Consider the following 14,152-nt stretch of genomic DNA (forward strand, 5'->3'; position numbering starts at 1 on the left):
ATTAGACGGTGTCCACAGTCATAGTGACGGTGTCCACAGTAACTGTGACTGTGTCCACAGTCTCGGAGACGGTGTCCACAGTCACGGAGACGGTGTTCACAGCCACAGAGACGGTGTCCACAGTAACAAAGACAGTGTCCAAAGTCATAGTGACGGTGTCCACAGTCACAGAGACGGCGTCAACAGTCATATTAACGGTGTCTACAGTCATAGTGACGGTGTCCACAGTCAAGGAGACGGTGTCCACAGTCACAATGACGGTGTCCACAGTCACGGAGACGGTGTCCACAGTCACAGAGACAGTGTCCACAGTCATAGTGACGGTGTCTACGGTCACGGAGACGGTGTCCACAGTCTTAGTGACGGTATCCACGGTCATAATGATGGTGTCCACAGTCACAGAGAAGGTGTCCGAAGCCACGGTGACGGTGTCCACAGTCACGGAGACTGTATCCACAGTAACGGTGACGGTGTCCACATTCACGTTGACGGTGTCCAAAGTCACGGTGACGGTGTCCACAGTCACGGTGACGGTGTCCACAGACACGGAGACGGTGTCCATAGTCAGAGACGGTGTCCACAGTCACGGAGATGGTGTCCACAGTCAGGGAGATGGTGTCCACAGTCACGGAGACGGTGTCCACAGTCATGGAGACGGTGTCCACAGTCACGGAGACGGTGTCCACAGTCACGAAGACGGTGTCCACAGTCACGGAGACGGTGTCCACAGTCATAGTGACGGTGTCCACATCTACAGAGACGATGTTTGCAGTCATAGTGACGGTGTCCACAGTCACGGAGACGGTGTCCACAGTCAGTGACGGTGTCCACAGTCATAGTAACGGTATCCACAGTCATGGTGATGGTGTCCACAGTCATAGTTACGGTGTCCACTGTCATAGTGACGGTGTCCACAGTCACGGAGACGGTGTCCACAGTCATTGGAGACGGTATTCACAGTCATAGTGATGGTGTCCACAGTCACGGAGACGGTGTCCACAGTCACGGAGACGGTGTCCACAGTCACGGAGACGGTGTTCACAGTCATAGTGATGGTGTCCACAGTCACGGAGACGGTGTCCACAGTCACAGAGACGGTGTCCACAGTCACTGAGACGGTGTCCACAGTCACGGAGACGGTGTCCACAGTCACGGAGACAGTGTCCACAGTCACGGAGACGGTGTCCACAGTCACGAAGACGGTGTCCACAGTCACAGAGACGGTGTCCACAGTCACGAAGACGGTGTCCACAGTCACGAAGACGGTGTCCACAGTCATAGTGACGGTGTCTACAGTCAGAGACGGTGTCCACAGTCACAGAGACGGTGTCCACAGTCATAGTGACGGTGTCCACAGTCACAGAGACGGTATCCACAGTCATAGTGACGGTGTCCACAGTCACGGAGACGGTGTTCACAGTCACGGAGACGGTGTCCACAGTCACGGAGACGGTGTCCACAGTCACGGAGACGGTGTCCACAGTCATAGTGACGTTGTCCACAGTCACGGAGACGGTGTCCACAGTCACGGAGACGGTGTTCACAGTCATAGTGATGGTGTCGACAGTCACGGAGACGGTGTCCACAGTCACGGAGACGGTGTTCACAGTCATAGTTACGGTGTCCACAGTCACGGAGAAGGTGTCCACAGTCACGGAGACGGTGTCCACAGTCACAAAGACGGTGTCCACAGTCACGAAGACGGTGTCCACAGTCACGGAGACAGTGTCCACAGTTATAGTGACGGTGTCCACAGTCACGGAGACAGTGTCCACAGTCATGGAGACGGTGTCCACAGTCATAGTGACAGTGTCCACAGTCAAGGAGACGGTGTCCACAGTCACAGAGACGGTGTCCACAGTCACGGAGACAATGTCCACAGTCATAGTGACGGTGTCCACAGTCACGGAGACGGTGTCCACAGTCATGGAGACGGTGTCCACAGTCATAGTAACGGTGTCCACTCACGGAGACGGTGTTCACTGTCACGGAGACGGTGTCCATAGTCATAGTGACGGTTTCCACAGTCAAAGAGACGGTGTCCACAGTCAAAGAGACGGTGCCCACAGTCACAGTGACGGTGTCCACAGTTATAGTGACGGTGTCCACAGTGACAGTGACGGTGTCCACAGTCACTGAGACGGTGTCAACTGTCACAATGACGGTGTCCACAGTCACGGAGACTGTGTCCACAGTCACGGAGACGGTGTCCACAGTTTCGGAGACGATCTCCACAGTTTCGAAGACGGTGTCCACAGTTTCGGAGACGGTGTCCACAGTCACCGAGACGGTGTCCAAAGTCATATTGACGGTGTACACAGTCATAGTGACGTTGTCCTCAGTCACGGAGACGGTGTCCAAAGTCATAGTGACGGTGTCCACAATCACGGAGACGGTGTCCACAGTCACGGTGACGGTGTCCACAGTCACGGAGACGGTGTCCACAGTCACAGGTACGTTGTCCACAGTCATAGTGACGGTGTCCACAGTTATAATGACGGTGTCCACAGTCATAGTGACGGTGTCCACAGTCACTGAGATGGTGTCCACAGTCATAGTGACGGTGTCCACAGACATAGTGACGGTGTCCACAGTCATAGTGACGGTGTCCACAGTCACGGAGACGGTGTCAACAGTCCTAGTGACGGTGTCCACAGTCACGGAGACGGTGTCCACAGTCACGGAGACGGTGTCCACAGTCACGGAGACCGTGTCCACAGTCACGGAGACGGTGTCGACAGTCTCGGAGACAATGTCCACAGTCATAGTGACGGTGTCCACAGTCACGGAGACGGTGTCCACAGTCATGGAGACGGTGTCCACAGTCATAGTAACGGTGTCCACTCACGGAGACGGTGTTCACTGTCACAGAGACGGTGTCCACAGTCATAGTGACGGTTTCCACAGTCAAAGAGACGGTGTCCACAGTCAAAGAGACGGTGCCCACAGTCACAGTGACGGTGTCCACAGTTATAGTGACGGTGTCCACAGTGACGGTGTCCACAGTCACGGAGACGGTGTCCATAGTCACGGAGACGGTCTCCACAGTCACGGAGACGGTGTTCACAGTCACGGAGACGGTGTCCACAGTCATAGTGACGGTGTCCACAGCCATAGTGACGGTGTCAACAGTCACGGAGACGGTGTCCACAGTCATATTGACGATGTCTATAGTCATAGTGACGGTGTCCACAGTCATATTGACGATGTCTACAGTCATAGTGATGGTGTTCACAGTGATAGTGACGGTGTCCACAGTCACGGAGACGGTGTCCACTGTCACGGAGACGGTCTCCACAGTCACGGAGACGGTGTCCACAGTCACGGTGACGGTGTCCACAGTCATAGTGACGGTGTCCACAGTCACGGAGACGGTGTCCACTGTCACGGAGACGGTCTCCACAGTCACGGAGACGGTGTCCACAGTCACGGAGACGGTGTCCACAGTCATTGTGACGGTGTCCACAGCCATAGTGACGGTGTCCACAGTCACGGAGACGGTGTCCACATTCATAGTGACGGTGTCCACAGTCACGGAGACGGTGTCCACAGTCATAGTGATGGTGTCCACAGTCATAGTGACGGTGTCCACAGTCTTTGTGAAGGTGTCCACAGTCACGGAGACGGAGTCCAGTCATAGTAACGGTGTCCACAGTCATAGTGACAGTGTCCACAGTCATAATGACGGTGTCCACAGTCACGGAGGCGGTGTCCATAGTCTCGGAGACGGTGTCAACAGTCACGGAGACGGTGTCAACAGTCACGGAGACGGTGTCCACAGTCACGGAGACGGTGTCCACAACCACAGTGACGGTATCCACAGTCATAGTGACGGTGTCTACAGTCACTGAGACGGTGTCCACAGTCATATTGACGGTGTCCACAGTCATAGTGACGGTGTCCACAGTCACAGAGACGGTGTCCACAGTCATTAACGGTGTCCACAGTCATAGTGATGGTGTCCATAGTCACGGAGACGGTGTCCACAGTCACGGTGACGGTGTCCACAATCACGGAGACGATGTCCGCAGTCACGGAGTCAGTGTACATAGTCACAGTGACGGTGTCCACAGTTACGAAGACGGTGTCCACACGGACACAGTCACATTGACGGTGTCCACATTTACGGAGACGGTGTCCACAGTCACGGAGACGGTGTCCACAGTCACGAAGACGGTGTGCACAGTCACGAAGACGGTGTGCACAGTCACGGAGACGATGTCCACACACATAGTGACGGTGTCCACAGTCACGGAGACGGTGTCCACAGTCACGGAGACGGTGCCCACAGTCACGGAGACGGTGTCCACAGTCATAGTGACGGTGTCCACAGTTACGAAGACGGTGTCCACAGTCATAGTGACCGTGTTCACAGTCATTGTGACGGTGTCCACAGTGATAGTGACGGTGTTCACGGTGATAGTGACGATGTCCACAGTCACGGAGACGGTGTCCACAGTCATAGTGACGGTGTCCCACCGTCTCGAAGATGGTGTCGACAGTCACGGAGACGGTGTCCACAGTTATAGTGACGGTGTCCACATTCACGGAGACGGTGTCCACAGTCATATTGATGGTGACCACAGTGATAGTGACGGTGTCCCCAGTCACGGTGACGGTGTCCACGGTCACAGGTACATTGCCCACAGTCAAAGTGACGGTGTCCACAGTCACGGAGTCGGTGTCCACATTCATAGTGATGGTGTCCACAGTCATAGTGATGGTGTCCACAGTCACGGAGACGGTGTCCACAGTTACAGAGACGGTGTACACATTCATAGCGACGGTGTCCACAGTCACGGAGACTGTGTCCACAGTCATAGGTATGGTATCCACAGTCATAGTGACGGTGTCCACAGTCATAGTGACGGTGTCCACAGTCATAATGACGGTGTCCACAGTCACAGAGACGGTGTCCACAGTCACGGAGACGGTGACCACAGTCACGTTGATGGTGTCCACAGTCATTACCAGTGTCCACAGTCATAGTGACGGTGTCCACAGTCACGGAGACGGTTTCCACAGTCACGGAGACGGTGTCCACAACCACAGTGACGGTGTCCACAGTCATAGTGACGTTGTCCTCAGTCACGGAGACGGTGTCCATAGTCACGGAGACGGTGTCCACAGTCACAGGTACGTTGTCCACAGTCATAGTGACGGTGTCCACAGTTATAATGACGGTGTCCACAGTCATAGTGACGGTGTCCACAGTCACTGAGATGGTGTCCACAGTCATAGTGACGGTGTCCACAGACATAGTGACGGTGTCCACAGTCATAGTGACGGTGTCCACAGTCACGGAGACGGTGTCAACAGTCCTAGTGACGGTGTCGACAGTCTCGGAGACAATGTCCACAGTCATAGTGACGGTGTCCACAGTCACGGAGACGGTGTCCACAGTCATGGAGACGGTGTCCACAGTCATAGTAACGGTGTCCACTCACGGAGACGGTGTTCACTGTCACGGAGACGGTGTCCACAGTCATAGTGACGGTTTCCACAGTCAAAGAGACGGTGTCCACAGTCAAAGAGACGGTGCCCACAGTCACAGTGACGGTGTCCACAGTTATAGTGACGGTGTCCACAGTGACGGTGTCCACAGTCACGGAGACGGTGTCCATAGTCACGGAGACGGTCTCCACAGTCACGGAGACGGTGTCCACAGTCACTGAGACGGTGTCCACAGTCATAGTGACGGTGTCCACAGCCATAGTGACGGTGTCAACAGTCACGGAGACGGTGTCCACAGTCATATTGACGATGTCTACAGTCATAGTGATGGTGTCCACAGTCATATTGACGATGTCTACAGTCATAGTGATGGTGTTCACAGTGATAGTGACGGTGTCCACAGTCACGGAGATGGTGTCCACAGTCATAGTGACGGTGTCCACAGTCACGGAGACGGTGTCCACTGTCACGGAGACGGTCTCCACAGTCACGGAGACGGTGTCCACAGTCATGGAGACGGTGTCCACAGTCATAGTGACGGTGTCCACCGCCATAGTGACGGTGTCCACAGTCACGGAGACGGTGTCCACATTCATAGTGACGGTGTCCACAGTCACGGAGACGGTGTCCACAGTCATAGTGATGGTGTCCACAGTCATAGTGACGGTGTCCACAGTCTTTGTGAAGGTGTCCACAGTCACGGAGACGGAGTCCACAGTCATAGTAACGGTGTCCACAGTCATAGTGACAGTGTCCACAGTCATAATGACGGTGTCCACAGTCACGGAGGCGGTGTCCATAGTCTCGGAGACGGTGTCAACAGTCACGGAGACGGTGTCAACAGTCACGGAGACGGTGTCCACAGTCACGGAGACGGTGTCCACAACCACAGTGACGGTATCCACAGTCATAGTGACGGTGTCTACAGTCACTGAGACGGTGTCCACAGTCATATTGACGGTGTCCACAGTCATAGTGACGGTGTCCACAGTCACAGAGACGGTGTCCACAGTCATTAACGGTGTCCACAGTCATAGTGATGGTGTCCATAGTCACGGAGACGGTGTCCACAGTCACGGTGACGGTGTCCACAATCACGGAGACGATGTCCGCAGTCACGGAGTCAGTGTACATAGTCACAGTGACGGTGTCCACAGTTACGAAGACGGTGTCCACACGGACACAGTCACATTGACGGTGTCCACATTTACGGAGACGGTGTCCACAGTCACGGAGACGGTGTCCACAGTCACGAAGACGGTGTCCACAGTCATGAAGACGGTGTGCACAGTCACGGAGACGATGTCCACAGTCATAGTGACGGTGTTCACAGTCACGGAGACGGTGTCCACAGTCACGGAGACGGTGCCCACAGTCATGGAGACGGTGTCCACAATCACGGAGACGATGTCCGCAGTCACGGAGTCAGTGTACATAGTCACAGTGACGGTGTCCACAGTTACGAAGACGGTGTCCACACGGACACAGTCACATTGACGGTGTCCACATTTACGGAGACGGTGTCCACAGTCACGGAGACGGTGTCCACAGTCACGAAGACGGTGTCCACAGTCACGAAGACGGTGTGCACAGTCACGGAGACGATGTCCACAGTCATAGTGACGGTGTTCACAGTCACGGAGACGTTGTCCACAGTCACGAAGACGGTGCCCACAGTCACGGAGACGGTGTCCACAGTCATAGTGACGGTGTCCCACCGTCTCGAAGATGGTGTCGACAGTCACGGAGACGGTGTCCACAGTTATAGTGACGGTGTCCCCAGTCACGGTGACGGTGTCCACGGTCACAGGTACATTGCCCACAGTCAAAGTGACGGTGTCCACAGTCACGGAGTCGGTGTCCACATTCATAGTGATGGTGTCCACAGTCATAGTGATGGTGTCCACAGTCACGGAGACGGTGTCCACAGTTACAGAGACGGTGTACACATTCATAGCGACGGTGTCCACAGTCACGGAGACTGTGTCCACAGTCATAGGTATGGTATCCACAGTCATAGTGACGGTGTCCACAGTCATAGTGACGGTGTCCACAGTCATAGTGACGGTGTCCACAGTCATAATGACGGTGTCCACAGTCACAGAGACGGTGTCCACAGTCACGGAGACGGTGACCACAGTCACGTTGATGGTGTCCACAGTCATTACCAGTGTCCACAGTCATAGTGACGGTGTCCACAGTCACGGAGACGGTTTCCACAGTCACGGAGACGGTGTCCACAACCACAGTGACGGTGTCCACAGTCATAGTGACGGTGTCTACAGTCACGGAGACGGTGTCCACAGTCATATTGACGGTGTCCACAGTCATAGTGACGGTGTCCACAGTCACGGAGACGGTTTCCACAGTCACGGAGACGGTGTCCACAACCACAGTGACGGTGTCTACAGTCACGGAGACGGTGTCCACAGTCATATTGACGGTGTCCACAGTCACGGAGACAGTGTCCACAGTCACGGTGATGGTGTCCACAGTCACAGAGACGATGTCCACAGTCACGGAGTCAGTGTACATAGTCACAGTGACGGTGTCCACAGTTACGAAGACGGTGTCCAAACGGACACAGTCACGGAGACGGTGTCCACAGTCACGGAGACGGTGTCCACAGTCACGGAGACAGTGTACACAGTCTCGGAGACGGTGTCCACAGTCACGAAGACGGTGTGCACAGTCACGGAGACGGTGTCCACATGTTATGATCTCAGCCTACAGGAGAAACGAGTCTCCCTCCTTGAGAGTTATTCATCAAGCCTGACCTAACTAGAACGTCTAGCAGATATTGAGGTGATAACCCATATGTAAAATGGCTGGTTGGATATGTATAACAATTTAAGATTATGGGCAATGAAGAAGAAAACAGATAAATGACTGGCTAGGAGATGTGGACATTTTGCTGGAGGCGTGAGGCTCGCTTCTGGAGGGGCTTTGACCTCACTTGAGTGCCAGACATCGCAGGGGAAAGCCGCGCTCCGTTCGAGCTCCCGTCAGAAGGGAACCCCTAGTGATATATCTCGAAGAGAAGAGAAGTGTGCAGACGTACCACCTGTGGAATCGAGCTGGGAACGTTGTGGTCTCAAGTCCTGGTCGACGAGCAGATATTAAATCGCCAAGAGGCATTATTGTGGGCGGTGGAAGCGCCGTGACCAGACGCCGTCAGAGGGAGAAGCGCCCTCGACCAGACGATCTGTGGTAAGCATGATATACGCCAGTTCATAGTGATTGCTTGTAGTTGGTCGTGTGCCTGATAGTAGCAATGTTTATTTATAAGTTAGACATGTTTTAATAAGGCAGAAAGCCTGAAATAGGAGAGTGAAGAGGGAGGAACACGGAGCGACGTCCGTCCCCTCTGAGCTCTGACAGACGACTGAGGGAGCCCGGCTCCTGACGGAGGAAGATCCTCCCAGCGAGTGAGGACCGCCGCCGGGCGAGGTGGAGTATGGACCCGCCCAAAACGGGGGAGTCCACTCTCACTGTATGTAGAGGACAGATAGAGGTTTGAGGCAAACATATTGTGTGATTATTTGTGTTATGTGTTAAAGGGAAACAATTTTATTGGAGTGTCGATGGGTTGCAGGTTTGTCTTTGGGGGAAGAAGTTGCTGAGAACTTCGAAGCCAGCATAGATGAAGTAATTGATGAGACTCCAAGGTAGTGAAGCAGAGGACCTCGAGCTGTGAGAAGCAGTGAAGAGGAGTGTCAAGTGCTTCTGTAGAGGTGGAGAAGCACCATAGTTGCTCGAGGAAACTTCATGGTGTAGCAGCCAAGGGAGCTGTGGAGGAACCTAGCAGAAGGGTGAAGCACCGTAGTTGCTCAAGGAAACTTCATGATAGCAGCCTGAAGGAGCTGCAGAGGATCCTGGTAGTGAAGCCCGGAAGAACCTGAAGATATCAGGGTAGTGAACTTCCAGAGGTGGAAGGGAAGTTCTGGTGGATTACTTGTAGGGAGTTGATAGTGTTTGGTTGTCATTAGTGTGCAAGACGCAGTGAGAGGTGAGTGGTTGTTTGCATTCTTATGTCAAGGAGTGATTTATTCTGAAGTTTAGAGTTGCAGTCGTAGGCTTGATTACCTACAGATGTATGTGTTCTAGGGCTGATAGGGTGATCGATTGATCATTGTTGTGTATCAATGAATATTTATATTGATATATGTTATTGCATTCATATGCTGATTTTCTTTGTACACATTTATAGATACATATATATATTCTCTTGCTGATGGTGCAACAGTGTATGTAGACTTGATCAACTTGAGGAGGTTGATAGTATCAGGTGGTGAACCAGGAGATAGGATACCACTTGATAAGCTGATAGTAGAGTTCTGGTTGTGTTGGAGAGCAACCTGATTGTAATAGTATAGAGTATAGGATTCATTATTATTATATGTGTGTATGTATTGTGTATGTGCTCTGTCCAGTAAATGTATTCCAATTTGCCGGTGTTTGCCCTTGTCCTAGTGAGGCTTCCCAGGAGGTAGTAAAGAAGGAGAGAGAGAGAGAAAGAACCAAGAACCACTGCTGTGGACAGGGTAGGAGGTAATACTAGTAAGTCATAGGGGATTGAGATCATATCACCTAAGGAGAGAGTGGGGAGTCACAGCGGCTCGAGTGGGTGTGTGCACGTGACAACGAGGTTGAGTGTTGGAGCCGCATCCCCTAAACGTGTGACGTTGAGCCCCTCTCCAAGAGCCAGGAGCGCCAAGGGTTATCTCCTAGTGAGGTATAAGCACTCTACCGAGTTGTGGGTTGGGTTGTCCATAGAGAAGGATCAACGACGACAACACCAACCAACCCACAGACTATAATACCACAGTCATAGTGACGGTGTCCACAGTCATAGTGACGGTGTCCATAGTCACAGTGACGGTGTCCACAGTCACGGAGACGGTGTCCACAGGCACGGAGACGGTGTCCACAGCCACGGAGACGGTGTCCACAGGCACGGAGACGGTGTCCATAGCCACGGAGACGGTGTCCACAGTCATAGTGTCGGTGTCCACAGTCACGGTGACGGTGTCCACAGTCACGGCGACGGTGTCCACAGTCATTGTGACGGTGTCCACAGTCATAGTGACGGTGTTCACAGTCATAGTGATGGTATTCACAGTCATAGTGACGGTGTCGACAGTGATAGTAGCGGTGTTCACAGTGATAGTGACGGTGTCCACAGTCACGGAGACAGTGTCCACAGAGACGGTGTCCACAGTCACGGAGACGGTGTCCACATTCATAGTGACGTTGTCCACAGTCACGGAGACGGTGTCCACAGTCACGGAGAAGGTGCCCACAGTCACCGAGACGGTGTCCACAGTCACGGAGACAGTGTCCACAGTCACCGAGACGGTGTCCACAGTCACGGAGACAGTGTCCACAGTCACAGAGACGGTGTCCACAGTAGTAGAGGGGTGTAAGACGCACAGACGAATTTTTGTTTCTGGGAGAAATTCGTGTCTGTGGCACAGGGTTCTCAGGTAAATTTAGAAATTCGTCTGTGTGGCTTATGATTTTTCAGGGGAATTTGGGCAGTCACAGATTTGGAGGTAAGGATTTCTTTGTGTGAAAAAATAATTTCCGAGACTTTAGAAGTTTGTTAAAAGTTCTTATGATGAAAATAAGTAGGAAAATCTTAAAGAAAAGTTTTAGAAAAAATCGTGTTTGTGTCACAGCATTTCCAGGTGAACTCTACGGACATATTATGCCTGTTTTCAACATCGAAAATTCGTGTCTGTGGCACAGGGTTTTCAGGTAAATTTAGAAATTCGTCTGTGTGGCTTATGATTTTTCAGGGGAATTTGGGCAGTCACAGATTTGGAGGTAAGGATTTCTTTGTGTGAAAAAATAATTTCCGAGACTTTAGAAATTTGTTAAAAGTTCTTATGATGAAAATAAGTAGGAAAATCTTAATGAAAAGTTTTAGAAAAAATCGTGTTTGTGTCACAGCATTTCCAGGTAAACTCTATGGACGACCTTTGCCTGTTTTCAATCACACATTTTCAAAGAGCATTTTCAGAGAATATTGTCTTAGACGTTTTGTTAAGGAAAACGTACAACTTAGCCATAACATTTAGTTTTATATCCATTTACGGCTATTTCACCTGTAAAGACCAAAATTGAACAGAGCCCAGTTTTAAGCTCATATTTCAACAGAGTCCAGTTTATACCTAAAAATGAACAGAGTCTACTTTGAGAGCAAAATTCGTCAGAGACAGTTTTAGCTCATATTTCATCAGAGTCCTGTAATCTGCGAAAATTTGACAGAGTCCATTTTATACCCAATTTTCGTCAGAGTCTACTCTGTGAGCAAAATTAGTCAGAGACAGTATTTAGCTCATATTTCATCAGAGTCCAATTATCAACAGAAATTCGCCAGAGTCTACTTTGAGATCAAAATTAGTCAGAGACAGTTTTAGCTCATATTTCATCAGAGACCATTTTATACCTAAAAATGAACAGAGTCCACTTTGTGAGCAAAATTAGTCAGAGACAGTTTTAAGCTCATATTTCATCAGAGTCCAGTTTATGCTCAAATTCGCCAGAGTCTACTTTATTAGCAAAATTCATCAGAGTCCAGTTCTTGATCGAAATTCATCAGAGTCCAGTTTTCTAGCAAAATTCGCCAGAGTCTACTTTATGCCAAAATATTCAGAGTCCAGTTCATTATCGAAATTAATCAGAGTCCAATTAAAGACCCAAATTTGACAGAGACCACATTTTCGCTACTAGCAGTCCAATCCCCCTGAAATTTTAAACAGACGTACTTCAAAGTTAGTAAATAAGATCAAGTCAGTTACTGAGCTCCAGCTCTTGTCCCCCACCCTCTTCCACCCTCAAGTCCTTGTAAATAAACCATCAATTTCCCCGAAATTTTTACCCTCTGTATTTCAGACATAGTAAATATGAAGTAACAAATATAAAACTCTAGCTCTTGTCCTCTGTCCAAGTTCACTCATGTAAATTTATTACTATCAGTCCAAATCCCCCATAGATTTAAACACCCAACTACATTTTCAGACATAGTAAATAAAAACCAGTTCAGTTATCAAGTTTCAACTCTTGTGCCCCAGCTTAGTTCATTTGTACAAGTTCTTTATTTTCCAACTAAATCACCCTGAGATTTAAAATCACCTTATTTTCTAACGTAGTAAAATTAATCTGGCCATTAGCCAAGTTTCCATTTCCTCAGCCTTAGATCATCAGACATAAATATATTCAATCAAGTCCGTCTCCAGCTTAACTCTTACCCTTTCCCTCCCTTACCTTCTCATCCCCAACTTATCCAAACCTTCAATAATCGTACTGTATTTGCATATTTTCTCTATATTCACTGTGTTCTTCGTATTCTCATCCGTGTTCACTCCATGTTCTTCAAATGTTCACAGTCCCATTCAGTTCATATTTTCACAAGTATCTCCATTTTTTTATGTAATCTTTCTCTTAGTCTCATTATATTCTCTACAAATTCTAGTCATATTTTCTATGTTTTCATATTCATCACATGTTCTCTTTACAACTTTTATACTCAATATTCATGCTAACTTCCATATTTTGTGTTCTTTGTCAATATTCATGTTCCTCTACAAGTTCATGTTCCTCACAAGATCACTTCGTTTTTCACCTTCACTTACATGTTTTCTACATTCTTTTGTCATATTCTCCATGTTCTTCACAAGTCCATTGTTCATTCTTTGTAATCCCTATTCTCCTTATCATGTTTTCATGTTCTCTGTAAGTTCATATTCCCAACATGTTCACTGTATTCATCAACTTTTCTTACATGTGTTCTTTGCCATGTTCCCCATATGTTCTCTGGGTTTTTCCCCTTACATGTTATTTAACGTTCCTTAACTAAAAAAATCTTTCGCCAATCAACTAAAAACATAGTCACTTTCGTCATTTCTCAACTAAACCTATTATCCAGTCAACTAAAAATAGTCAGAAATAGCCTCGTTCAACACTGTTCTTAACTAAAACAACCTTTCTCTTAGCTGAAAATTGTCAAAGGAAACTTCTTTCAGCACTTTCTTAACAACCGCTATGTTTCATCAAGAAAAAATTGTCAAAGGAAACTTTCAAAAACTGTTCATAACTAGCTTTTATCTTTCGCCAATCAGCTGAAACATAGTCACTTTCCTCATTTCTCAACTAAACTTATTATCCAGTCAACTAAAAATTGTCAAAGGAATCTTTCCAACACTGTTCATAACTAAACTTATTCCCTAGTCATCAGAAAATAACCGTGTTCTTCATGTTTCATTGTCATTTCATAACTAAAATTATCCATCAATCAACAGAAAAAGCCACGTTCATCATGTTTTTGTCTTTTTGCTTAACTAAAATTATGTTTTGTCAAGTAAGAAAAAATAACCAAAGATATCTATCATCGTCGTTCTTAACTTCCATTTATACTTTGTGGAGCACTAAAAATAGTCAAATGTAACTTTTTCAACACTTTCGTAACTAAAATTATATGTCGCTAAGTAAGAAAAATAGTCAAATGTAACTTTTTCAGCACTTTCGTAAAAAAAATTATATGTCGTCAAGTACGAAAAATAGTCAAAGGTGCTCTCCGTGACACCAAAGTTACTCTTCGAGAAATCAAAGACACTCTTCAATACATCAAGGACTTACTCAAAGATACCAAAGTTACACTCTAAGACATCCTTCGAGACATCAAAGACATCCT

The 14,152-nt window shown here is 48.9% G+C and overlaps 2 protein-coding genes across 2 annotated transcripts; both read right to left on the bottom strand.

Annotated features, from left to right (window-relative positions):
- Window position 1: 1 nt before the first annotated feature.
- Window positions 2-2,304, bottom strand: LOC138356627 (uncharacterized). Its single transcript, XM_069312816.1, has 2 exons — window positions 1,956-2,304; window positions 2-201 (listed from the first exon to the last, which is right to left on the bottom strand). The coding sequence occupies exons 1-2, from the start codon at window positions 2,302-2,304 to the stop codon at window positions 2-4; spliced, it is 549 nt and encodes a 182-aa protein (XP_069168917.1).
- Window positions 2,305-2,825: 521 nt separating this feature from the next.
- Window positions 2,826-7,472, bottom strand: LOC138356628 (uncharacterized). Its single transcript, XM_069312817.1, has 4 exons — window positions 7,130-7,472; window positions 4,338-4,805; window positions 3,089-3,381; window positions 2,826-2,843 (listed from the first exon to the last, which is right to left on the bottom strand). Exons 1-4 carry the CDS (start codon window positions 7,470-7,472, stop codon window positions 2,826-2,828), a joined length of 1,122 nt encoding a protein of 373 aa, XP_069168918.1.
- Window positions 7,473-14,152: the final 6,680 nt, after the last annotated feature.

Source organism: Procambarus clarkii, chromosome 73, assembly GCF_040958095.1.
Source record: "Procambarus clarkii isolate CNS0578487 chromosome 73, FALCON_Pclarkii_2.0, whole genome shotgun sequence".
Taxonomy (NCBI): domain Eukaryota; kingdom Metazoa; phylum Arthropoda; class Malacostraca; order Decapoda; family Cambaridae; genus Procambarus; species Procambarus clarkii.